Source organism: Caretta caretta, chromosome 27, assembly GCF_965140235.1.
Source record: "Caretta caretta isolate rCarCar2 chromosome 27, rCarCar1.hap1, whole genome shotgun sequence".
Taxonomy (NCBI): Eukaryota; Metazoa; Chordata; order Testudines; family Cheloniidae; genus Caretta; species Caretta caretta.
The window spans coordinates 9,258,024-9,283,288 of NC_134232.1; the positions used below are offsets into that span (position 1 = coordinate 9,258,024).

The 25,265-nt window shown below is 53.0% G+C and overlaps 1 protein-coding gene across 1 annotated transcript; it reads left to right on the forward strand.

Annotated features, from left to right (window-relative positions):
* The first annotated feature begins 19,420 nt into the window (after positions 1-19,420).
* Positions 19,421-24,853, forward strand: DLX3 (distal-less homeobox 3). Its single transcript, XM_048830199.2, has 3 exons — positions 19,421-19,978; positions 21,695-21,885; positions 24,487-24,853. The coding sequence occupies exons 1-3, from the start codon at positions 19,657-19,659 to the stop codon at positions 24,829-24,831; spliced, it is 858 nt and encodes a 285-aa protein (XP_048686156.1). The 5' UTR covers positions 19,421-19,656; the 3' UTR covers positions 24,832-24,853.
* Positions 24,854-25,265: the final 412 nt, after the last annotated feature.

Below are 25,265 nucleotides of genomic sequence, written 5' to 3' on the forward strand. Positions count from 1 at the left end.
CTGGGCTCATCTGCAAAGGATATTTACAGTAACAGCCTCTCCGGGCTGTGTTTATGGAGCGTTCCTGGATGTTACTGCGAATGACAGGAGGGCATGGGACTGGCTGGCGATGGAAAAGATGAGCTAGTTTCCCTTCGGGGTGGGGGTGCAGGATGCGAGGAAGACGGGGATGGGCTGTGGGAAACACCGAGGGGACGAGGCAATGAAAACCAGCACCGCAATGTCGCTGTAGCATTAAATAGCTACCTGCCAGACCCCCCATTTAGGGAGTGCCCAGTGCACTCTTGTGAACGTTGTGGCCACACCTGTGGCGTGAGGCTCTCCTTTAGCTCAGTGGGCAAGGCCTCGGGCTGCAGAGCAGAAGGACAAGGGGCCCAGCTCCGCTGGTGTATAATTCCCGGCAGAGTTAAGGTTGCACCAAGAGTCCGCTATGAGGCAGATTTTGATCCCTCATGTAAGAGCAGAGAGAGAGAGAGAACGGGTCGGGGAAGGAAAGGAACGAAAGACCCTCCCCCTGGGAAATTCCCAGGGCTGGATCCAACGGTGGCTGGGACAGTTGGAGTAAGCTAAGCGAGAGCTTGCTGAAATTCGGGGCCCAATTCTTACCTGCACAGCTGCTGGGGAAGGGCTGGAGGGGACGGCGAAGGCGGCTTTCAGCCAACTTTGTGCTCACAAGGCATGTCAGGGCCCTGCAGAGAACAGCCATAGTTCAGTGCACCCAAGACACACCCCCTGGCCTCCAGCAGGGCCAATGCAGAGCCCTCCTGCTGACTTGGGGGCCCCAGGCCCTTTGTGCAGCCAGAGTGGATTAAAAGGGCCTGAGAGTAACAGAACTGGGGGGAAGGGAGGTGGGGGGATTTCAAAATGGATCCTGTTTCTCGCCACCCCAGTGATGGAATACTTCAGCCGCAGCCTCCCGGATCATGCCGGGAGTCGGGCACCAGAGGACAATGAAAGCCTCTCACCTGCTTCTTGCTGCTGAACTGGTCGGGCTGGTTAGGCCAGCCACTAGCCTGCAGAGTTGGTTGTCTGTCACCTCCCTGCCCCGTGCTGGTGCTCAGGCCCCTATGCTAGAAGACAGCCTCCGTGCCCCGTGCTTGCCTGGGGGCCCTCCACTGAGCTGAGCCTGCCTGGCATCCAGTCCTGAGTCACCTGGAGATTGGGGCAGCTGGGCACAGAGCTGCCTGGAAAAACAGGGCTGGGACGTGTCACACGGGGCTGGGGGGAGGAGGATGGCTGTTACCTGGAGGAGGCAGAGGGAGAGAAGGCGAGAGGTAGAAGGGAGTGCTGGGGGGGATCCCCCTTCTGAGATGGGGAGACACGGGGGTCCCCCAAAACAGCACAGTGGGGACAGATTCCTGTCTTCTTCCACCGCCTCTGTGCATCCCTCCTCTCTCGCGCTTGTCTTCCCTTTCGAGGCCCTTCAAGGCCTGTCCCCAACCCCACTGACCATACCCATAACAATCAGCTGGAGGCCCTTGAGATTGCACAGTGGGGGGGGGGGGAGATCCCTGAGATGGTACCACCGGGGAGTGGGGTGGGGGAGCCCCAGGATTGCAGCGCGGCAGGATGCCTGGCTCATCTCTCCTACCCCTCCAGAGAAGGAACCGAAGCCCTGGCTGCTGATTAGCTAGGCTGCGGCTGTGTCAACAAGGCATCCTACAGGAACGACCCTGAGCTATTGAGTCACCCAGAGGCAGGTTTTGTTTTCACCTGCTGCCAGGGCTGGGACCCAGTCCCAAAGTGAGTCAGAGCTGAGGGGGGGGTTGGCATTTCTCAGCCAGGACAGGAAGGGAAGCAGCAGCCGCAGCCATCAGAGCCAGGATGCAGCCCGCCACCTCTGCTCTGACCTGCTCGCTTGATTTCTTTCCTGTGCACTGTATGATCAAACAAATCCCTCTATGCCAGGGCCCAGAAACGCCCCTCCCTGGCCTGGTATAAACTAACGGGCCGCAGGCTGCGGGGGTTCAGCGCTGAGGTTCTGGTGTGCTCCATCCCTTCCGTAAAGGTCTCGGGCCCAATTCTCTTTGGGGTGATGGCATGGCCTTCCCCTGCAGCTGTTCTGATTTGGGACCCGATCCCAAGCCCGCTGGACTCCCTGGGAATCTGTCCACTGGCTTCCATGGGCTTTGGAGCCAGCCCTTGACGCTGACCCGAGGGAGAGCAGAATCAGGCCCACACAGCCCGACTCAGCTAGTTAGTGGCAGTTTGTTCTCCCCCCCCCCTCTGCCCACCCCCCAGGAAACAGCTCATCTCGCCCCCACTCCAGACGTGTCGGGGCACGGGAGGAGCTGGCAGGCCCCGTCCTGCAGAACAAGCCGGGAGTGCCGAGATCTTTGACAAGGGGGAGCGCAGCGGGATCTGCAAAGGGCAAGCTGCAGCGCTGAGGGGGGGGCATGGCGCCGGGCTTGTTGCACCAGCCGGCACACCAAGCTGCCCTGTAGCCCCTCCAGCCCTCGCGCTGTTTGACTAACACGCGTCCGCCTTCTCCGTCGCCCCCCTCCCGGCGCCTGAAGGTGACATGGCAAGTCGATGGTGCGGAGCTGGAGAGACAGCAGAGGGACCATCTTATCCCTACGCGTGTGCCCAGCATCTGGCATCGCAAGGTCCTGATCCCCCGGCTGGGGCCTCGAGGCATTACCACGATGCAATTCACAAACTCAAACCCCGGTTCCTGCTCCCTACACCCTTCCCAGCCAGGGATACAGCAGAGATGCTCGCTGGTGCACAGAGGCCTGGGACGCTAAATATTAACTGAGAACGCAAAGGAATAAACACTGATTTTAACTCCGCTTTGGGAGGCATTTCCTCTTGAGACGAAATTCTCCAGCAGCCTGGAAGGCAGAAGAGAGGCAGCCCCAGGCAGTGCAGGGGGATGGGGATTTAAGTGCCTGCCCTATGAGGCTCCCAGCTTTTGACACCGACCAAAAGAAGACCCAGGACGCTGTTCACACCCGGCTCGCTAGCGGAGACTATGATTTACAGAAGCGATTAATGACTCAGGGGGCCCAATCGGCCCTGCTTTTCAGGGAGCGGGCACTCAGCCCCCTATACGAGACGAGACACCTCTCCAGCTCCCCCCCCCCTCCCCAAACCGAGTCACCCCCCAAATCATGACAGGTCTCGGCCGCAGCGCGCAGGGCTTGCCGTGCAGAGCGGCGTTTGTGCACTGGGGAGGGCCGCGGGCATGGCCTTATGGGGCGGGAGAGCCATGACCCGACATCACAGGATATTAAAGAGCCTTTAAAAATACACCCGAAGCTGGCGCCTCCCTTCCCCTGCCCAGGGAGGAACGTCAGGAATGCGATGGGTTGATAAGGCCCACTCCCATCCCACCTGGCGGGAGGCTGTGCAACTGCCCCTCCCACCTGATGCCACCTGGTACTAGGCAAGGTGGTGATGCCCCCCCTCCCCGTCCCGCCCCCCCGCCGCTTAGCTCTGGTTGAAGGGGAGGTTGCACGGAGCTCGGGTGACAGGGCAGGGATGAGGAAGGGGATGGTTACACAGCAGCCAAGGGGCATTCACCCAAGCCTAGGGGCCAAAAGGGACCCATGCCCAGACTGAAGGCACTAGCCTTTGCGATGTCCAGCCTCTCCGCACCTGTTTGGCCCCAGCTTTTTTTAAGCAGAGACCCAGCCATGCCCAGTTAGCTGCCAGCTTATTACTGATGAGCCTGGTGTGACAAGCTGGGACAGGCCCAATCCTGCAGCCCCGAGCCCCGGAAGCTATCAAATCCAGGGATGCTACCTGTACAGCGGAAGGCTGCAGGATCAGGCCCAAATGCTGCGAGAGGAGCTCCCTGCTGGCTGCCGGAGAGCCGGTGTGTTGCTTCCACAGCGGACAGAGGGCACAGCGGGGGTGGAGTGGCTCCTAGGGGAACTCCCCAGTGCAGGGCAGGCCCGGCATCAGATATTCAGCTCTGCACTGCTGCCCTTGGTGTGAGGGGGAATGGCTGGTGCGCCCTGGGCTGCAGAGCTGGCCAAGACCATTGTAAATTGGAGCAGCCTCGGGGCGGGTGTATCCTGCGAGATACACGTCAGACTAGACTATCTGATGGTCTCTTCCGGCCTCCAAATCTACGACCAGCTCTGGAGCAGCTCAGCATCCAGGGGGCACTCAGGTGATTTAAAGCCACCTTTACCCTCCCCCCTTCCCTGGGCTGTGATTTCTGCGCGGCACCTGGCCCAGGAACTCACAGCTCCGGGGCTGAGAATGAGGCTGGCTGCAGGAGCCTAGAGCCAAAGGCTGGGATCCCACCTGCAGGGGTAGTTATGTTACTGGTTCCAGGACTGGCCAGCCACACAAAGAGCTGAGCGTGGAAAGCCTTGTCAATCCATCAGCTCCAGACCACTGAGAGCTGCAGGGCTGGGGCCCAGCCCGCAGCAGGCTCGCCACATATGCTATTATTCCACGCAGCATCCTGGATTCTGCTTGGGAGGGGTGGGGTCAGCGGGGGTGTCTGTGAAGGGCAGAGGGGAAGCCCAGAGACAGACCCTTCCCAGGGGGTAAGGTCAGCCAAGCTGAAAACTGCCTTCACTCTGCACAGCAGCTGATCCAGGAGTCAAAGTTATGTTGCAACTAGAAAGGGACCTGGCCTGGGATCCAGTCCCAACCACAATCATATTTGCATCCTGGAATAAACTCATTGTCCTGCAAGCTGATGGGCTCACAAGCGAGGCTGCAATAGCTCCTGGCCTCGAAGCTTTCAGGTCTGAGTCCCTGCTCTGGGTCGCTAGAGAGCTGGCTGTTCACAGCATCCTCTACCTCCTTGTGACCCCAGCTGGCTCCAGGAAACCTATCCCACGATGCAGGACATTCTGTGCCCTAGTCCATGCTGAAGGATCTGTTAACTGCACAGCAGATCCCCAGGGCACATCCTGCTCTCCTTCCCCGTTGACGTCACCTCTTGGCCTAGGCGTCCCTCCGCGAAGGAGGCTGCATCCCAGAGGCAGGAAGTCTTAGCAAGAAGCATTTACAACAATGCAGCCTTTTGGCATGGCTGGAGACAATGACTTCATGGGACAAATGGCGTGAGCACCTGACCCAGCAACTGGGACAGTCACCGGCTCAGAGATCTCTGTTGATCAAAGAAGATCAAAATGTTGGCAGAGGCAACCCCACCTGGTCTACACTGCATGTTCGTCCTAAGTGTTCCCACAGCCGATTCTTGCAGCTCTCCCATGCCAAGTCAGGAAGGAGCCGCCCCCTGGCCAAGGAGGAAGGTGTGGAACTGGTCCCCGCAGAGTTCTTCCCCCCTCCAGCCAAGCCATCCGGAGCTGTGCTGAGCCAGTCTCAGTTTGAGTCATTTCCTCCAAGACAATCAGGACGACTGTAAGTTTCCCAGTGGCTTGGCCAGTCTCACCTGGAAGTGGCTCCCAATAGCTCTTACAGGTGACCCGGGCCTCTGATCTGAATGAATGTGTAAAAGGGAGAAATCGAGTCAAGATATAAATCCAGTCTGAGCAGAAGGGCCCTTTGTTGCACAGTTATCAAGTGACATTTGGCGGTGGGTGTAAGCGTCAGTTACAATATTGAGGCTTGTTTTCTGGTTGTCACTTGGTTCCCTGGAGGAATATAAAGCAGGATGATGAGTTTCACTTTCCATTTCTAGTCAGTTTCATTTTCCACTTCTCCTCCTTGGACTCAAGGTGGTCTGTCTCCCTGCAGGGTCAAGGGTGGGGGTAGGTAGGAGGGGGATGTTTAGATCCAAACTGATTTTACTAGAATCATGGAAACATTTATAGCTGTTCTTAAGGATGGTTTTACCAAATGTCCCTTAAAATTAAATGGGGTGATCCTCAAGGTAGGGACTGTGTGTTTATGCTGCACCTGACACAAAGGGATCCCTGATCCTGTGTAAGGCCAGGACATGCTATTGTAATACAAGTAAACGTGATTAACGAGAATACTGCCTGCCTTTATGGAGTGCTTTTCCTCAGTAGCTATCAATGTGCTTTATGAAGATGGGCAGTGTCCTTATCCGGGGTTTACAGATGGGGAAACTGACGCATGGGGAGGTGAAGCGACTTGCCAAAGGTCACCCAGTAGACTCGTGGCAGAGCCAGGATTGGAACTTGATCGCCAGCCTCCTGCTTTATTCACTAGGCCATGCAGCCTCAATTAAATAATAAATCAACCCGACACTTTCCCTTTAACTTTCTCTCCCCTCCAACACTGCCACTAAGAGACTTTTCTTGACCCTTTGTTATCGCTCCATCCTTCCCAGCTGCCTTTTTAATCCTCTCTCCTTTTCTCTCTGCTGGTTGAGAAAGGATGATTTTGTGATTAAATCACTGAACGAGGAGTCAGGACTCCTGGCTTCTAATCCCTGCTTTGCTGCTAACTTGCTGTGTTACCGTGGGCAAGCCACTTCCCCTCTCTGTGCTGCCCCATCTGTAAAATCCTAACCCGCTGCATGAGGACAGCTGGATGATTAGAGTCTATAAAAGTCTTTCAGATCCTTGGATGATTTATTGAAGTGCAAAGCGTTCTTTCTACCGCCCCCTCGTGGCTGCTGTGCTTTCCTACCGATAAATACGCCATAGCTTCCTAAAGACAGTACAGTAGTGGATTAATTTAAGAACATAAGAACGGCCACACTGGGTCAGACCAAGGGTCCATCTAGCCCCGTCTCCTGTCTTCCGACAGTGGCCAGTGCCAGGCGCCCCAGAGGGAATGAACAGACCAGGGAATCATCAAGTGATCCATCCCCTGTCGCCCATTCCCCGCTTCTGGCAAACAAATTTAGTCCCAGACAGCCTGAAGTTCTCGGTGGCGATGGCATATTGGGTATGTGAACTTTGAGTTGTCACTGTCCCACTCTTAGAGCTCATGGAAAAACGGGTAAAAAATTCTGGGGCAAGTTTCGATATGTTGACATGGTCCTTTTGCAGAGTTTGAGAGTGACCGATCGTTTGTCTCCCTCCAAGACCATTCTCATTTCTTTTTTTCTATCTTTTCTTGGTCTTTTTCCACACACACACACACTCCCCTCACTCCCCTTTTAAGTTTAGAAGAAAAAAAATGATTGTCAAAGAATGAATAAGAAAAAAAGAAAAACAAGGGATGGAAAAAGAACAGGAGGACTTGTGGCACCTTAGAGACTAACAAATTTATTAGAGCATAAGCTTTTGTGAGCTATCGCTCATTTCATCGGATGCATGTAGTGGAAAATACAGTGGGGAGATTTTATATACACAGAGAACATGAAACAATGGGCGTTACCATACAGACTGTAACAAGAGTGACCAGGAAAGGTGAGCTATTACCAGCAGGAGAGCGGGGGGTGGGGGACACACAGACCTTTTGTAGTGATAATCAAGGCGGGCCATTTCCAGCACTTTACAAGAACAGCAGAAGGGGAAATAAACATGGGGAAATAGTTTTACTTTGTGTAATGACACATTCGCTCCCAGTCTTTATTCAAGCCTAAATTAATTGTATCCAGTTACCTTTGTTTTTTTAAAAAAAACACAAGATGTTTTGTGAATGGACAATTTTTCATGGTTTGTTTAAAAGACCCCCCCAAAAAAACCCACAAAAACTATTGATTTTTTTAATTAAAACCAGCTCTACCCTTTATATTCCTCCAGCCACTTAACTCACTCTCTGTCTCATCTGTTTGTGTCAATCACCCATTACGTCTCACTCTTGGTTTCCTGACTCTTTCCCTTTTCCTTTACCCCAAACTGCCCCTCTAAAAATATACAAAACCCCTAAAACTAAGTGTTTGTGATTTCACTAAAACAAATCTAGAGCGAGAGAGGGAGATGGGGCTAACATGTCAGCAGCCCACCACCCTCTTGATTCCTTTGGGCCTTAGCTTATGATACACTGAGCATCCTCTATTCCACTGATTCCTATGAACCTACAGGGCACTCAGCACTATGCATGATCAGGCCCTTTGCTTGTATGTTGTATTCTCACACACACACCCTTTGTCTGTTTATACCGTGAGCTCTTTGAGGTAGGGGCTGTCTCTTTCCCCAGCTTAGTTTGATGGGGCCCCTGTCTGCCTTATCCAGCTTTTCGGAGTGACACCCATTAGTGTAGTATCCTGGTACGCAGATACCACCTGTAAGAATGCGACTAGAGCAAGAGAGACTAGAATGGCTGGGGCCTTTGGGGCATTACTGCCATAAAGGAATCACCATCAGGCCCAGCTCTAATCGCAATGGAAAAACCGGGCCTTTTGAGGAGATTAAAACCCAGTCTGGATGATGGGCCCAAACTCAAACCAGAGCCCAAACTCCCTGGGCGCCCTGATCAGTTTAAAATACCCTCTCTCTCCCCCTGCCCTCTTGACAACCAATTCCTCAAGCTGCTTCTGAGCCCCCAGCTCCCACCCTAGGTCTGGAGCAGCGAGACGCTCTGAGAAAGGCTATTTCCAGCCCAGCCTACAGCAGGGAATGCCACAGACTGTGCAAACAGCCTGCTTGTGGGACAATCCCGGTCTGATTTTGCAGGCCCCGGAGGCTCAGAGCAAGGATGAGCCCAAGCCACAGAGCTAGGAGGTGAGGTTCTGGTCTGATTTTCCTGCTAGTCCTGAGAGGCACCCCCATGCCTCTCCCGTCGCTCGCCGCAAGTGGGCAGCTCTCAGCGAAGGGGGCCGATGAGGAGCTGTCCCTGGCTTGTGTGGCACCAAAGAGGACACTAGATGGAGCTGGTTCCCCGAGCAACACACAAAAGTCAGACAGAGGGATGCAGTCCCACTGGCCCCGAACCTGCCAGGTCCTGCCCATCCTCCAGGGATTCCCCACGATCCACAGGCACAAAACTTGCCAGAAGGCAGGATCCCAAGAAAGGCAGATGAGTGTCGGGAATTCCTGCTGGCATCCTATCTGCTCTGGCCCACGGGGACTTGCTCATGGGCGTCTGGCAGCTGGGTCGCTGGTGGGAGAGTTACTGAGCTGAGAGATCCCTTTCCACCGCAGGGACAGAGAAACAAACGGAGCAGCAGCTGCTGGGACAGAGGGACACAGGGGAAAATCTTGGGCCAGATCCTCAGCTGGTGAAATCACCGTGGCTCCACTGAAGTCAATGGGGCTGGATCCCAGCTGGTATAAATCAGCCATAGCGCCAATGAAGTCCTAGGGTATGTCTACACTACGGAATAAGGTCGAATTTATAGAAGTCGTTTTTTTAGAAATCGGTTTTATATATTCGAGCGTGTGTCCCCCCACAGAAAATGCTCTAAGTGCATTAAGTGCATTAACTCGGCGGAGCGCTTCCACAGTACCGAGGCTAGAGTCGGCTTCCGGAGCGTTGCACTGTGGGTAGCTATTCCACAGTTCCCGCAGTCTCCTCTGCCCACTGGAATTCTGGGTTGAGATCCCAACGCCTGATGGGGCTAAAACATTGTCGCGGGTGGTTCTGGGTACATATCGTCAGGCCCCCGTTCCCTCCCTCCCTCCGTGAAAGCAAGGGCAGACAATCGCTTCGTGCCTTTTTTCCTGAGTTACCTGTGCAGACGCCATACCACGGCAAGCATGGAGCCCGCTCAGGTAACCGTCACCGTATGTCTCCTGGGTGCTGGCAGACGTGGTACGGCATTGCTACACAGCAGCAGCAACCCATTGCCTTCTGGCAGCAGACGGTACAGTACGACTGGTAGCCGCCATCGTCATGTCCGAGGTGCTCCTGGCCACGTAGGCTGGGAGCACCTGGGCAGACATGGGCGCAGGGACTAAATTTGGAGTGACTTGACCAGGTCATTCTCTTTAGTCCTGCAATCAGTCCTATTGAACCGTCTTATGGTGAGCAGGCAGGCGATACGGACTGCTAGCAGTCGTACTGTACCATCTTCTGCCGAGCAGCCATGAGATGTGGATGGCATGCAGTCCTTCTGCACCCTCTGCTGCCAACCAAAGATGTAAAAGATAGGTGGAGTGGATCAAAACAAGAAATAGACCAGATTTGTTTTGTACTCATTTCCTTCCTCCCCTCCCCCGTCTAGGGGACTCATTCCTCTAGGTCACACTGCAGTCACTCACAGAGAAGGTGCAGCGAGGTAAATCTAGCCATGTATCAATCAGAGGCCAGACTAACCTCCTTGTTCCAATAAGAACGATAACTTAGGTGCACCATTTCTTATTGAAACCCTCCGTGAAGTCCTGCCTGAAATACTCCTTGATGTAAAGACACCCCCTTTGTTGATTTTAGCTCCCTGAAGCCAACCCTGTCAGCCGTGTCGTCAGTCACCCCTCCCTCCGTCAGAGCAACGGCAGACAATCGTTCCGCGCCTTTTTTCTGTGCGGACGCCATACCAAGGCAAGCATGGAGGCCACTCAGCTCACTTTGGCAATTAGGAGCACATTAAACACCACACGCATTATCCAGCAGTGTATGAAGCACCAGAACCTGGCAGAGCGATACCGAGCAAGGAGGCGACGTCAGCGCGGTCACGTGAATGATCAGGACATGGACACAGATTTCTCTCAAAGCATGAGCCCTGCCAATGCATGCATCATGGTGCTAATGGGGCAGGTTCATGCTGTGGAACGCCGATTCTGGGCTCGGGAAACAAGCACAGACTGGTGGGACCGCATAGTGTTGCAGGTCTGGGAAAATTCCCAGTGGCTGCGAAACTTTTGCATGCATAAGGGCACTTTCATGGAACTTTGTGACTTGCTTTCCCCTGCCCTGAAGCGCATGAATACCAAGATGAGAGCAGCCCTCACAGTTGAGAAGCGAGTGGCGATAGCCCTGTGGAAGCTTGCAACGCCAGACAGCTACCGGTCAGTTGGGAATCAATTTGGAGTGGGCAAATCTACTGTGGGGGCTGCTGTGATGCAAGTAGCCCACGCAATCAAAGATCTGCTGATATCAAGGGTAGTGACCCTGGGAAATGTGCAGGTCATAGTGGATGGCTTTGCTGCAATGGGATTCCCTAACTGTGGTGGGGCCATAGACGGAACCCATATCCCTATCTTGGCACCGGAGCACCAAGCCGGCGAGTACATAAACCGCAAGGGGTACTTTTCGATAGTGCTGCAAGCTCTGGTGGATCACAAGGGACGTTTCACCAACATCAATGTGGGATGGCCGGGAAAGGTACATGACGCTCGCATCTTCAGGAACTCTAGTCTGTTTCAAAAGCTGCAGGAAGGGCCTTTATTCCCAGACCAGAAAATAACTGTTGGGGATGTTGAAATGCCTATATGTATCCTTGGGGACCCAGCCTACCCCTTAATGCCATGGCTCATGAAGCCGTACACAGGCAGCCTGGACAGTAGTCAGGAGCTGTTCAACTACAGGCTGAGCAAGTGCAGAATGGTGGTAGAATGTGCACTTGGACGTTTAAAGGTGCGCTGGCGCAGTTTACTGACTTGCTTAGACCTCAGCGAAACCAATATTCCCACTGTTATTACTGCTTGCTGTGTGCTCCACAATATCTGTGAGAGTAAGGGGCAGACGTTTATGGTGGGGTGGGAGGTTGAGGCAAATCGCCTGGCTGCTGGTTACGTGCAGCAAGACACCAGGGCGGTTAGAAGAGCACAAGAGGGCGCGGTACGCATCAGAGAAGCTTTGAAAACCAGTTTCATGACTGGCCAGGCTACGGTGTGGAAGTTCTGTTTGTTTCTCCTTGATGAAACCCCCCACCCCTTGGTTCACTCTACTTACCTGTAAGCTAACCACCTTCCCCCTCCTCCCTTTGATCACCGCTTGCAGAGGCAATAAAGTCATTGTTGCTTCACATTCATGCATTCTTTATTCATTCATCACACAAATAGGGGGATGACTACCAAGGTAGCCCAGGAGGGGTGGTGGAGGAGGGAAGGAAAATGCTACACAGCACTTTAAAAGTTTACAACTTTAAAATTTATTGAATGCCAGCCTTCTTTTTTTTGGGCAATCCTCTGTGGCGGAGTGGCTGGTTGGCCGGTGGCCCCCCCACCGCGTTCTTGGGCGTCTGGGTGTGGAGGCTTTGGAACTTGGGGAGGAGGGCGGTTGGTTACACAGGGGCTGTAGTGGCAGTCTGTGCTCCAGCTGCCTTTGCTGCAGCTCAACCATACACTGGAGCATACTGGTTTGATCCTCCAGCAGCCTCAGCATTGAATCCTGCCTCCTCTCATCACGCTGCCGCCACATTTGAGCTTCAGCCCTGTCTTCAGCCTGCCACTTACTCTCTTCAGCCCGTCACCTCTCCTCCCGGTCATTTTGTGCTTTCCTGCACTCTGACATTATTTGCCTCCACGCATTCGTCTGTGCTCTGTCAGCGTGGGAGGACAGCATGAGCTCAGAGAACATTTCATCACGAGTGCGTTTTTTTTTCTTTCTAATCTTCACTAGCCTCTGGGAAGGAGAAGATCCTGTGATCATTGAAACACATGCAACTGGTGGAGAAAAAAAAAGGGACAGCGGTATTTAAAAAGACACATTTTATAAAACAGTGGCTACACTCTTTCAGGGTAAACCTTGCTGTTAACATTACATACATAGCACATGTGCTTTCATTACAAGGTCGCATTTTGCCTCCCCCCACCACGTGGTTCCCCCCTCAACCCTCCCCCCTTCCCGTGGCTAACAGCGGGGAACATTTCAGTTTAGCCACAGGCAAACAGCCCAGCAGGAACGGGCTCCTCTGAGTGTCCCCTGAAGAAAAGCACCCTATTTCAACCAGGTGACCATGAATGATATCTCACTCTCCTGAGGATAACACAGAGAGATAAAGAACGGATGTTGTTTGAACGCCAGCAAACATACACTGCAATGCTTTGTTGTACAATGATTCCCGAGTATGTGTTACTGGCCTGGAGTGGTAAAGTGTCCTACCATGAAGGACGCAATAAGGCTGCCCTCCCCAGAAACCTTTTGCAAAGGCTTTGGGAGTACATCCAGGAGAGCCGCGAATGCCAGGGCAAAGTAATCCTTTCACATGCTTGCTTTTAAACCATGTATAGTATTTTAAAAGGTACACTCACCAGAGGTCCCTTCTCCACCTGCCGGGTCCAGGAAGCAGCCTTGGGTGGGTTCGGGGGGTACTGGCTCCAGGTCCAGGGTGAGAAACAGTTCCTGGCTGTCGGGAAAACCGGTTTCTCCGCTTGCTTGCTGTGAGCTATCTACAACCTCATCATCATCATCATCTTCTTCGTCCCCAAAACCTGCTTCCGTGTTGCCTCCATCTCCATTGAAGGATCAAACAACACGGCTGGGGTAGTGGTGGCTGAACCCCCTAAAATGGCATGCAGCTCATCATAGAAGCGGCATGTTTGGGGGTCTGACCGGAGCGGCCGTTCGCCTCTCTGGTTTTCTGGTAGGCTTGCCTCAGCTCCTTAAGTTTCACTCGGCACTGCTTCGGGTCCCTGTTATGGCCTCTGTCCTTCATGCCCTGGGAGATTTTGACAAAGGTTTTGGCATTTCGAAAACTGGAACGGAGTTCTGAAAGCACGGATTCCTCTCCCCATACAGCGATCAGATCCCGTACCTCCCGATCAGTCCATGCTGGAGCTCTTTTGCGATTCTGGGACTCCATCATGGTCACCTCTGCTGATGAGCTCTGCATGGTCACCTGCAGCTTGCCACGCTGGCCAAACAGGAAATGAGATTCAAAAGTTCGCGGTTCTTTTCCTATCTACCTGGCCAGTGCATCTGAGTTGAGAGTGCTGTCCAGAGCGGTCACAATGGAGCACTCTGGGATATCTCCCGGAGGCCAATACCGTCGAATTGTGTCCACAGTACCCCAAATTCGAGCCGGCAAGGCCGATTTAAGCGCTAATCCACTTGTCAGGGGTGGAGTAAGGAAATCGATTTTAAGAGCCCTTTAAGTCAAAATAAAGGGCTTCATCGTGTGGACGGGTGCAGGTTTACATCGATTTAACGCTGCTAAATTCGACCTAAAGTCCTAGGGTAGACCAGGACATAGAGATCTGCTGGTTTACTTTAGCTGAGGACCTGGCTGCTGCCCCTTCGCACAGGGCTCTGGCAGGGTGGTTCTTGCTTTGACCGTACCAATAATTGACACTAGGGTAAGTGGCGTTACGTTCCCATTTTATAAATTACACGGGTACCTGTGTTCTGTCCTACGGGAATTCAGGCTTGTAGTCAAGGGCCACCGGATCCATCCTGTGCTCCTTTCAAACCTGGATTACGGGACACTCCTTGGCACATGGATTCGCTGCTCCATGCCCTTTAAACTCCGGCTTGGCGTTGGAGCTCATGAGAGTGGGGAAGTGGAAGCAACAGTGAAAGCCAGTCTTAGTTCGCGTGTGTGCTGGATAATAGACTTCAGCCCTAACCTGCAACCCCACTGCTGTTCTGGTCCAGGGCTGCTCCTCTCCTGGGCTCTCCCCCGCCCCGGCCACAGCTCAGATGAGGCACGTCTCAACCCGTAGCCCCAGCCGGAGGCAGACAATGCCAGGAGACTGGGAGATGCAGAGACCCAATCCCAAATCCGTTCCTATTGTACACGGAGAAGGCTCTACATACCTTTGCGCATCATTGTGAAGTGGCCCATTCATCTCTATGAGAGATTGTCCCCTGACTGAGGACACTTCGTGGAGCTGATAATAGTTCCAAGAAGCTTGGACTTCTCTGTCCATCTCAGGGGGTGAACTCACTTCCCCTTCCCCCAGCCATGATTACAGCACCTGTGGGCTTGTGCCATGCACTGAGTTTGCCCGTGCTCGTCTCCTCCCTCTTGTCTCAGCACTGTGTGCTTGGTGCATGCTTTTAGGGTACCTGTTCTCAGCTGCCAGCTACGATCCGAGTGCTCTGTACTGTGCCAGGCAGGGAGCATGCCTATTCCCAGCTCCTCACCCTGGTCTCTGCATTGTAGGTCTGTGGCATGCAACGAGCATGCACCTTCTCAGCTCCCCACCCCCTCTTGGCATTGTGTGCTCGGGCCATGTGATACACACCTGGCTGAGTTCCTCTAGTGGACAGTCACCAGTCTGTTGAAATTGGACCCACCTTGGAGCTCACATGCTTCCAAGCCAGCCGGGTCTGAGCAGCTCCAAACATTGTAACTCTGGGCCTCTACGGCACATTTCTGGGGGGCAGACCACCTGTCTGGCCCCTTTCCTTGACCAGCTGTCCTAGGCCCTGAAACCATGGCTTGAACCTCCCAAGACCCCCTAGTCACTTCTGCATGATCCCCCCGGCGTCCCTGCTCTGGTTAATAACTTCACCCTTTGGTGACCACATAGCAGGCCAGGTAAGGAACACCAGGTTCCTAAAACCACAGGCACTTTGCCTCTCAGAGCGTACACAGGAGTTACACATCTTTAGGTAAAACATCAAAGGCCCCATGTGCTCTGCCCCCTGAGGGAGAAACTACTCACCCCTTCTGCTGAGGAGTTCTGGCCAAGTGTCAGGTGGGAAGCCAGTCCTGCTTCTATCATTGGCTGATGGTTGGCCCTTGAGAGGCAGTGAAGCAGAACGGGCCCTTAAATAAAGTTTCAGTCCCCTCTGTCATGTGACATCATTGGTCAGCTTCAGAACCCCAATCAGGTGGTTTAGCTGGGGGGTGGGTCCCTACTCCCCACCATACTCCCCTCCCCCAACCCCAGACCAAACTGGGAAGTCCAGTTCCCTGCACTGACCATTCCCTGTAGCAGACCCATTGTTCTGAGGATGGATCCCTTTGAATAGATTGTGCATTAGTCCCGCCAGGCTGGCATCTAGCATTACAATGAGCTGCCCCATGGCATCTCTAGGTAGTCACAGTTACATATACGGTTGCCACCTGGCCAGTTTTTAACTGGCCTGGCTGGACTTTTTTTTACTGCCTTGCTAGTCAAAAGATGTAACATGCCGGGTGTTTTTTTGCTGTGCACACAGGTGACTACACATGCCGCAGTCTTGTAACTACTGGCCACGCACATCATGACAGCCCCTGGGCCAGAAAACAGAATTCCTGCTCTCCTATGAGAATGTCTGACTTTTTGAAATGTGTTTCCCTTGTACTCCCCAATCTGTTTGTATCCACCTGTTGTCTCTTGTCTTATACTTAGATCGTTCGCGCTCTGGAGCAGGGACCATGTCTTTGTTCTGCGTTTGTACAGCACCAAGCGCAGGGAGCACCTGGGCCATGACTCGGGCTCCGGGGTGTTACTGCCATACAGAGAGTAAAAACTGGAATACAAAGTAGGGGAAAGTGCTTCTGATCCCAACTAGATGTATTTATCGATGGGCCCATTGTATAGTCTCACCTTCTGCATAACAAGCCAGAGAATCTCACCCGGTAATTCCTGCATCAAGTCCCTAACTTCCATTTGACCTATAGCATATCGCTAGGCTTGGAGGGATTCGATTTGTATCCGTAAAAGTCACTGTACACGCACACAAACTGATGAATTTTTTTCCCCATCAATAATCATTTAAAAGTACAGACAGGCAAAGTAAGCAAAATGCTTCCTAAGAAGTTATTAGGGATTAAAGGATATTTACTTTGTATATTTTGATGCTGTTTTAATGGTTACAAAGCTTTAACTTTCTGAATCTCTGCTACAATAATTATTGTTCCCCCCACCCCCGCCATTGTCTGACCCCCTCCACCTTTGGTAATTACCGGCGACTGTGAACATTTAAATTGGCCAGAAAAATGCTTAAACCCCATAATTTCTCACAGCTGTGAAAATGTAACTAGATCAAAATAAAAAAAGGCTTAAAAATAACCATTGGTATCAGCCGTCAAAGCTATAAAAAAACAAAACCTGAATTCTGCCAAGCCTCCATATTGTTTAGAAAGAGCTCCTGGCTTTCTTTAAATCCCCCATGTCCCTAGACAAGTTGTTCCAGTGGTTAATTACGACGTTAAAAACATGCACTTTATTTCTAGTTGGAATTTGTCTAGCTTCACCTTCCAGCCATAGGCTCTCCTTGTGGCTTTTTCTGCTATTCTCTGTAATCTCTTCCCCGGGGAGTTAGCTGTAGACCAGTGGTTCTCAACAAGGGGGTCTGGGGCCCCCCCAGAGGGCCAGGAGCAGGTTTCAGGGGGTCCGCCAACCAGAGAGGGGCCGGCCTTAGACTCACTGGGGCAGAAAGGCAAAGCCTGAGCCCCACCAACCGGGGCTGAAGCCTGAGTAATGTGGCTTCGTGGGGCCCCCTGTGGCGTGGGACCCTGGGCAACTGCCCTGCGTGCTACCCCCTAGTGCCAGGTGTAGCCGTGGAATTTTTACAGCACGTTGGGGGCAGTGGGAGGGTCGGAAAGAGAAAGGTTGAGGACCCCCTCCCCCCGCTATAGACCTCAGTCACATCACCTCTTAACTTTCCCTTGGATCAGCTAAATACGCCAAGCCCCGGTTTCCGTGATCATTTGAAGCTCTTATTTATTCCCATCTCTCCGTTTATTCAATACCTGAAACGGGGGTGGTACCTATTGATTTTGTGATGAGAGAGAACAAAAATCCTACGTCCCTGCTAGATTCTTCCTCTGCTGTTTCCTGGTTGTGCTCCTCGCCTGGAGCCTGTTTGTAAAAAGCCAGGACAAAACGTGGGTGGGTTTTGAATGGAGGGGGGTACTGTGCCTCCCTCCTTCCCAGGTGGGTGCGACCTGTTGAGAACACAGGTTCGGCAGTGCCCCCGAGTGCCCAGCAGGTGGCGGAATTGCACTGTGCATCCTGTATCTTGCAGGGCCAATCCTCACCAGGAGAGTTTTAGGGAAGGGAAAGACAGGATGCATCCGATGAAGTGAGCTGTAGCCCACGAAAGCTTCGGCTGAAATAAATTGGTTAGTCTCTAAGGTGCCACAAGTCCTCCTGTTCTTTTTGCAAATACAGACTAACACGGCTGCTGCTCTGAAACAGGTAGAGACTGAAGGTCTGCGTGTGATCGGATGGGAATAGAGAGAAGGACTTTAAAGAGAAAAAAAAAAAACGGGGAGATCTCTCTGGAAAGAGAAATAAAATGGACCACGAGTGAGTGTCCGAACCGGCCTCCCCCCAGGGCCATTCAGAGTCCACATGACGAAACAAGGACATGAATTAACAGAGAAACACATTCATTATGCCCCCTCCCCTTTTTAAGAGACGGGGGGATGCAAGGATTTCCCCAAGAGTTCCGACTGCAAAACGAACGTGCCCTTAGCAAGCCAGGGCGTTATAGGAGGAGTACGGCCCATTCAAAGCAGGGCATAAGGAAGGCCGTAGTGAAGCCCACTAGCTCTAGTTTATCTGATTTTGGAGGGGAAAATGAAAGTTCAGGTGCCAGATTGGTGGTGGGGAGAGACCAAAGGATCCCCAGTACTGGGAGCGGCAGGACAAGGAGCTTTGCCCTTGAAGGATGCTGCAGGGCTTGCAGCAGGGCCAGGCCGGCCTGGGTGAAAGGACTCCAGGAGCAGATGTTCTCATGAGAGGAACAAACAGGAGCGAGGGGCAAACCCACAGCGGGGCCCAGAAGTGCAGTGGCCAGGCTGGCAAGGGGCCACCTGCCTGGGCTGCTGCTGTTGGAAACTTGGGCACATTTTGCGGGGGGGGGGGGGTGTTAGAGGGTAGGGACAAAGCCTCCCAGAGCTTTAACTACTGGCATCCCATGGAGGTGGTTACCCTCACCCACCCCAGCACACACCCTCCCCCAAAACACCCGCCAGACCTAGACATAGCCCTACAGACACCCCCGCAGACCCCTATAGACATATTCACCCCTCACAGACCTACACAGACCCCTACAGACACCCCCACAGACCCCTATAGACATACCCCCCACAGACCTACACAGACCCCCATTGACCTACGCAAACACCCCACAGACCTACACAGACCCCTACAGACACCCTCACAGACCCCTATAGATATACTCACCTCCCACAGACCTACACAGACCCCTACAGACACTCCCACAGACCCCTATAGACACCCCCCACTGACTTACAGACCCCTATAGACATACTCAGATCTAGACAAACCCCTACAGTCTAAGCTCCCACAGAATTACACAGACCCCTGCAGACACCCCCCCCATCTACACAGACCCCCTATAGACATATGTACATCCCACAGACCTCTCTAGACGCTCCCCAGAGTCCTACACAGACAGACCCCCACAGACCTACCCAGATGGCTTTAGACATACTCCCCCGCCCCCCACAGACCTACCCGGAGCCCTAGCCACAAAAACCTCTCCTCGAAAAACACCCCCCCAGATCCGCACACACATGCTCTTAGGGACACCCAAAGGACACCCCCCCCCCCCGCCACACACACACACACCCATCTCCATATATCCCTCTGGACCCCCAGGCACTTATACCCCTATAGACACTCTCCCCCTCTAGCCCCAGATCTGGAGCTGTGGCCCAGCAGCTGCCCCCTGCCTCCCTGCAGGGGTTCGGCCGACAGGGCGGCTGGGAGCTTGGATTTTTTTTTTTTCACCCACTCTTTGTTGTTGCAAAAAGAAAAGGAAAAAAAAAAAAAGAGTCAGTTTTGCCTCCCAGGCAATATGTCTGGAGCCAATCGGCGCGCAGCATCCACCCTGCCCTGCACCATAATTAAAGGCTTGAAGCAGGCTGGCTGGGCTGGGGAGTTTTGCTTCGTCGCCTCGCAGCAGCCGCCGCCCGCGGAGCTCTCAGCGGCTGGCCTGCAGGAGGAATGCTCGCCTGACCCCTTCGGGGAGCGACAGAGACCCACGCACGCACGCCGCAGCGGATCTGGTGCTTGTCCAGCGGCTCTGGCCCGGGGAAGGGAGCGGATCCCACCTGCCCCTGCCTCCTGCCGCACCATGAGTGGCTCCTTTGATAAGAAGATCACCAGCATCCTGACCGACCTCTCCAGCTCCCTGAGCTGCTCCAAGGATTCCCCCACCTTGCCCGAGTCCTCGGTCACTGACCTGGGCTACTACAGCGCCCCCCACAGCCAGCACGACTATTACCCCAGCCAGCCCTACAGCCAGCCCGTCAACCACTACTCCTACCACCACCAGTTCGGCCTCAACGGGCTCGCGGGGGCTGGGACTTACCCCACCAAGGCCGAGTACCCCTACAGCCCCTCCTACAGGCAGTATGGGCATTTCAGGGAGCAGCAGCTGCCGGTCCAGGAAGCAGGTAAGGAGCCCCCCGACCCTAGTGATCCAGGGGCATGGGGGTGGGGTGGGTGGATGTCCGGAGATGGGGGGGTGGTATGGAAAGGAGTCACTTCTTGGAGTCAGCAACAGCTCTTCCTTCCTCCCCCCCCCGCCGCCCCTCCGCCTGTGTATTCGAATGAGAGGAGAGTTGTCAATATCACACACACACAGGAGACTGCCTCTTGAATCACACAAAAGTGGGGTGGTGAGAGGAAGGGAGTTGCTGAAGGTGGGGGGCTTGTTTGCTAGATCCAGGTTCAGACGCACAACTTTCTGAACTCCGGCTCCGATTTAAAAGATTACTTTTCCCAGCCACCCACACACTCTCCCTCCTTTTGTCTCTGGCAAATTCCTGACCTTTATTTTCTGTGCCACCAGTCAGGGTGGCTATTTACCCTTCCCAATCTCCACCCCCCACAGCTATCTCCCACTCACCTTTGCCCCTGAAATCTTAAGAAACTTCAGGACAACTCAGGTTAGTTGATGGAAAAGGAGAACCATGGGAGGGGGGAGTGCGGGGGGGGGGGGGGGGGGATAGGTTGTCTCTCTTTCCAGCCCAGGCTGCTGGGGTAGAGAGAATGACCCATGCCATGACTGGACAGGAAGATGATGGTTAGGTAGCAGCTCTGGGGGAGGGGAATATGGGTGGGAAAGTGTTTTATTTGTGAATAATCTTGTGGTTTTTAAAGCGAGTCTGAGGTGCTGGGGGATGATAGGAAAGTAGGAAGATCAGAGAAGCCTAGAGTCTGCTGCCCTAAAAGAAAGGGACGTGGGGAAAGGGAGAAATCGATCCTGCCCTGATTTCCACTTACTGAACAATTCTACCCCCACCCCTCAAAAATAAAGCTTGGGAAACATCCAAGCAGCTGGGACCTGAGGCTGCTTTAGAGACAGGCTTGTCACAACCCACCCCATGGGCTGGGAGAGGAAGAGAGGGGCCAACTCTGAGAACCAGTTGGTTTCCAGCAGATCAGAACCAGGTGGGGAGCCCCTGGGCAGAGAAACAGGCAGGCTGGGGTGAGCTGGGAGTTTGGGGAGCTAGTGAAATGGAGCCACAGGAAGAGATGGCCAGGGACAGGAGAGGGAAAAGGCAAGACAGAATGTACCAAAAGAAGAGAGAGGGAGAGAGAAAGGAAGAGAAAAACCCACCAAAGAGAGAGACAGAAAAAACCACAAAGGGGGAGGGCGAGAAATGAAAGACCTTGTGTGCTAAAGAACAACTCCCCAAATACTCCTTTCTTGCTGTGCTTCTGAAAGCTTTTACCTGGAGTCTGTACAGCGATTTCTCCAAGTAATCAGCCCTTAACTCCTCTACAATTGTTCTCACTCGCCATACGTACAGTTCAGGTTCCTGGGTCACTTCTCACGCCACAGCCTTGGGGTTCTGCATCTGGGAGGTGAGGTTTTCTAGACGGAGGCTTAAATCTAGGGTGACCAAACAGCAAAGATGAAAAATCGGGACAGGGGATGGGGGTAATAGGAGCCTATATAAGAAAAAAAATCCCCAAAATCGGAACTGTCCTTATAAAATTGGGACAGCTGGTCACCCTTAAATCCCACCCCACCCTCCTCGTCTCTTCCCAGCAGGGATAAGGGTCGGAAACCACCCTCCAAAGACTGGGGTTGTTTTTTACAACATTCTGGGTGGGGGCAAGTCAGCTGCTGAGATTCCGACATGTTCCCTTTTCACTTCCAGTCTCGGTGAAGGAAGAACCAGAACCGGAGGTGAGGATGGTCAACGGGAAACCCAAAAAGATCCGAAAGCCCAGAACCATTTACTCCAGCTACCAGCTGGCGGCTCTGCAGAGGAGGTTCCAAAAGGCTCAGTACCTGGCTCTGCCCGAGAGAGCCGAGCTGGCTGCTCAGTTGGGGCTGACTCAGACACAGGTAACTTCAAAAAGAATTAAAAAAAACCTTTCCCCTCTGCGTGGGGGGGAGCAAGAGAGAGTGCACTTGTTGCCAACTCTGTACAGCCCTTGGGTTTAGTGGGCTTAGATTAAAGCACTTACGCAATCAGACAGGGACCCATTGTGGAGGAGCCGGCTTTCTGAGACAGTGGGAACAAAAAGGTGGGTTTTCTCTAGGTATTTGGATACATTTCCTACCGCTGTGCTCAATCATGTGGGCGAAGAGAGGCCCAACCCTCTTTGCGCTCACCTGTGTCAATGCATTGATTCCTGACTTACCCCAGCCATCCCAGTCGGGCCCAGATAAATGAAAATGGATTGGCTTTGTTTTCCCCCCCGATGGGGGAGATTTTTCCCCCTCCCCAAAGATGATCAGTGCTTAAAGGTTCAGGGCCCATTCTATAGCTCACTGATTCGGATCAAGTGCAGAGAACCAACTTCAATTCGGCGTTCCTTCCCCTTCGTGTCGACTCACTGGATTCCCGGCACAGTTTGGCGAAGTGGGCCGAAGAGTCTAGCTCAGTGGTTCTCAACCTTCTTTCGTTTGCGGACCCCTACAAAATTTCAAGCGGAGGTGCGGCCCCACTTTGGAAATCTTAGACGTAGTCGGAGGACCCCCCAGGGCTCATAGCGACAACCTTTTGTGGACCCCCTAGACATCTGCGGGCGACAGGTTGAGAACCACTGGTCTAGAAAACCAGGAAGAAGTATCCCTTCCTCTCTTTGGGCAGTGACGGATCTTTGGGTCCTGTCTGGATTTTTTTTTCTTTTTTTTTTTTACGTCTCTTCAGAATTCAACCATTAATTTATACCAGAGCAGCCCTTGGGCTGGAATGGGTAGGACCATATCTGTGGATGCTAACACCACTTGGGTAAGTGGGGTTTTAGTTAGGGGTAATCTAGTGTAGACCCTGGAGTCAGGGGTTCCAGAACTCATTTCTTTGTGTGCGTGTTGCACTTGTGAATATGCTCAAGCTCTTGCAGGTGAGGGGTTGTTTTTTTTTTAAAAGAGTCTTTTAATATATTAGGCCCAGAACCTCAAAGGTATTTAGGGTCCTCAGTTCCATTGATAGAACGTTTAAGCCTGAAATAGTGGAATCCAAAAGAGATTATACCCAACCCCTCTATCCTTACTTCACCATCACATTAGACCGCTACAGTATCTGTGGGCGGGGGGGGGGGGGGCGTTGTGACCACGAGTGGCTGCTCTTTGTAAAGGGAAAGATTAATAGAAAGGAGTCTGAACAGCTTCCCCCCACCTCCAGATCGGAGATGAGTGAATCCCCCTCATCCCTCACCCGAAAATTGGAACACCTCCAAACTCTGAGGAGGGTCACATCCAGCCCCACCCATAACAAGGGGCAATCTGCTTCTGCTGTCCCTTACAGGCCGGGCTTCTGCGGATGTCAACAGGAGCATCGCTGGAGTTAGGAATGCAGGGCTGGTCATAGATGGTGACAACAGGCTCACTTTTAATTGCCCAGATCTAAATAAAGTTCCAGGTCAGCGTGTTTCCGTGGGCTGTTAGCCCAAGAGCAGATGTTCTGTGCCATAAGGGCCTTACACCCTCTGAGTGATTGCGACATGATAGGGAGCTGTTTCTTTTTGATTCCCTTCTTTAAAAGGGGTTTGATTTGTTAGGGGTTTTTTGTGGTTGTTGTTGGTTTGTTTATTTTAATGTGGTTGGGGATTCTGCACTGCAAGCTGTATCGTGCATGAAAGATCCCCTTAAATTGAAGCTGAGTGCCCCATGTATGGCATAAGGCGTGGATACTCCCTATACAGCATAAATGCTACAGTAGTGCTAACCCCCAGTGTTCAGAAACCACGAGCCAGGCCTCCCCCCAAAATCACAAGATCCTCTTAAAACTCATGAGATTTCTCATAAGCATTATTTCGGGGGGGGGTTGAGCCTGTCGTGAACAGTCAGGTCATGTTGTCAGGCTTTTCTCTGCCGTCTTGAGGGCTAGAAACTTTCTTTTTAAATGAGAGCGGAGGTGCTCACCTAATCACAGGATGCGAGGAGCTGGGGCTTTACGGAAACACCAGATATTGTGAAATTTGGCAACACTGACTCTATGCTCCTTTGGCTCTTTGTTGGCTGTTCTATCTTCTCCTTCCTGGTTCTCCCTGTCACATTGGATACATCTGCCTTTCCCGTCTCACCCGCCTTCTTCCTCACCACCCTTCAATTTCTCTCTTTGTCTCCTCCTCTCCCCGGCGGCTCGTTAAGTGGAACAGGAACCCGCTCAAGTATTTGAAATGAACCCCATCAGGTTTGCCCTAGTCCCGGTTTCATCACTGTCCTGCCCGGCCTGGTGACTTTTGTAGCAACAGGGCCACTTATAAATGTCCAAAGGAACTCGTCATTAGCTGTCAAAGCAACAACCTGTTTTGGGGACAAACCCCTCCCTGCACCTTAGGCTAAACAGAGAAGCAAATCTGCCCACGCTGTGACATTTCTGTTCACGCGCCACTCCATTTGTCCCCCGTCCCCTCTGCCTCCCTTCGGTGGTGTATTGACCATGTACGTAAAAGGGACCCAGAAAGTCACACTTCCCTCCCTTCCTTCCTTCTCTAGGTGAAAATCTGGTTCCAGAACCGGAGATCCAAGTTCAAGAAGCTCTACAAAAACGGGGAAGTACCCTTGGAACACAGCCCCAATAACAGCGACTCCATGGCCTGCAATTCTCCGCCTTCTCCTGCCCTCTGGGACAGTAACTCTCACAGCAACCCCTCCAGCAGGAACCAGCTCCCCCAGCAGCTCCCCTACAGCTCTTCCCCAAGCTACATGGAGGAGCAGCACAACCCCTGGTACCATCACCAGAACCTCAGTGGACCTCACTTACCGCATCAAGCTTTGCCCACTAACACCATGCATCATACACCCCCCGGGCCGCCTCCCAATCCGGGGGCCGTGTACTAACCTCCAGCCTCCTTGGACCAGGGGAGCAAGAGAGGAAATTGTCACCGTCGCGGCCAGACCCTTTTTAAAACGTGGGTTTGTTTCCAGGACAAAGGCAGACACACGCAAACATCCCAGCCCGTCTCAGGACCCGCAGAGCTGCAAAGGGTTAAAACGATCAGAGGACGATCCACAAGCGAGGCAGGAGTGGTGGCGGGCAGGCAAGGGTGGGGCAGGGTTGGGGAAGAGGTTTTGGATTTTTATTTTTTGGAAAAGATTCAGAATTGCCAATTCCTTTTCACCCCACCCCTACTTTCTACGGGGTCCCCGGCCCCCCTGCACCACCATCCCACCCACCACCACCAGGCACAGTGAATGGGAAGATTCTTCCACCTGGAGATCTGTGCCAGAGACTCACCTCTCATCTGGACAGAGGCCAAGAGACACCGCACGTC

Coding starts and splice junctions, on each gene's coding strand:
- DLX3 (XM_048830199.2), top strand. CDS start 19,657: ATGAGTGGCTCCTTTGATAAGAAGATCACCAGCATCCTGACCGACCTC. Junction 19,979..21,694: donor GCTGCCGGTCCAGGAAGCAG/GTAAGGAGCCCC, acceptor TTTCACTTCCAG/TCTCGGTGAAGGAAGAACCA. Junction 21,886..24,486: donor TGGGGCTGACTCAGACACAG/GTAACTTCAAAA, acceptor TTCCTTCTCTAG/GTGAAAATCTGGTTCCAGAA.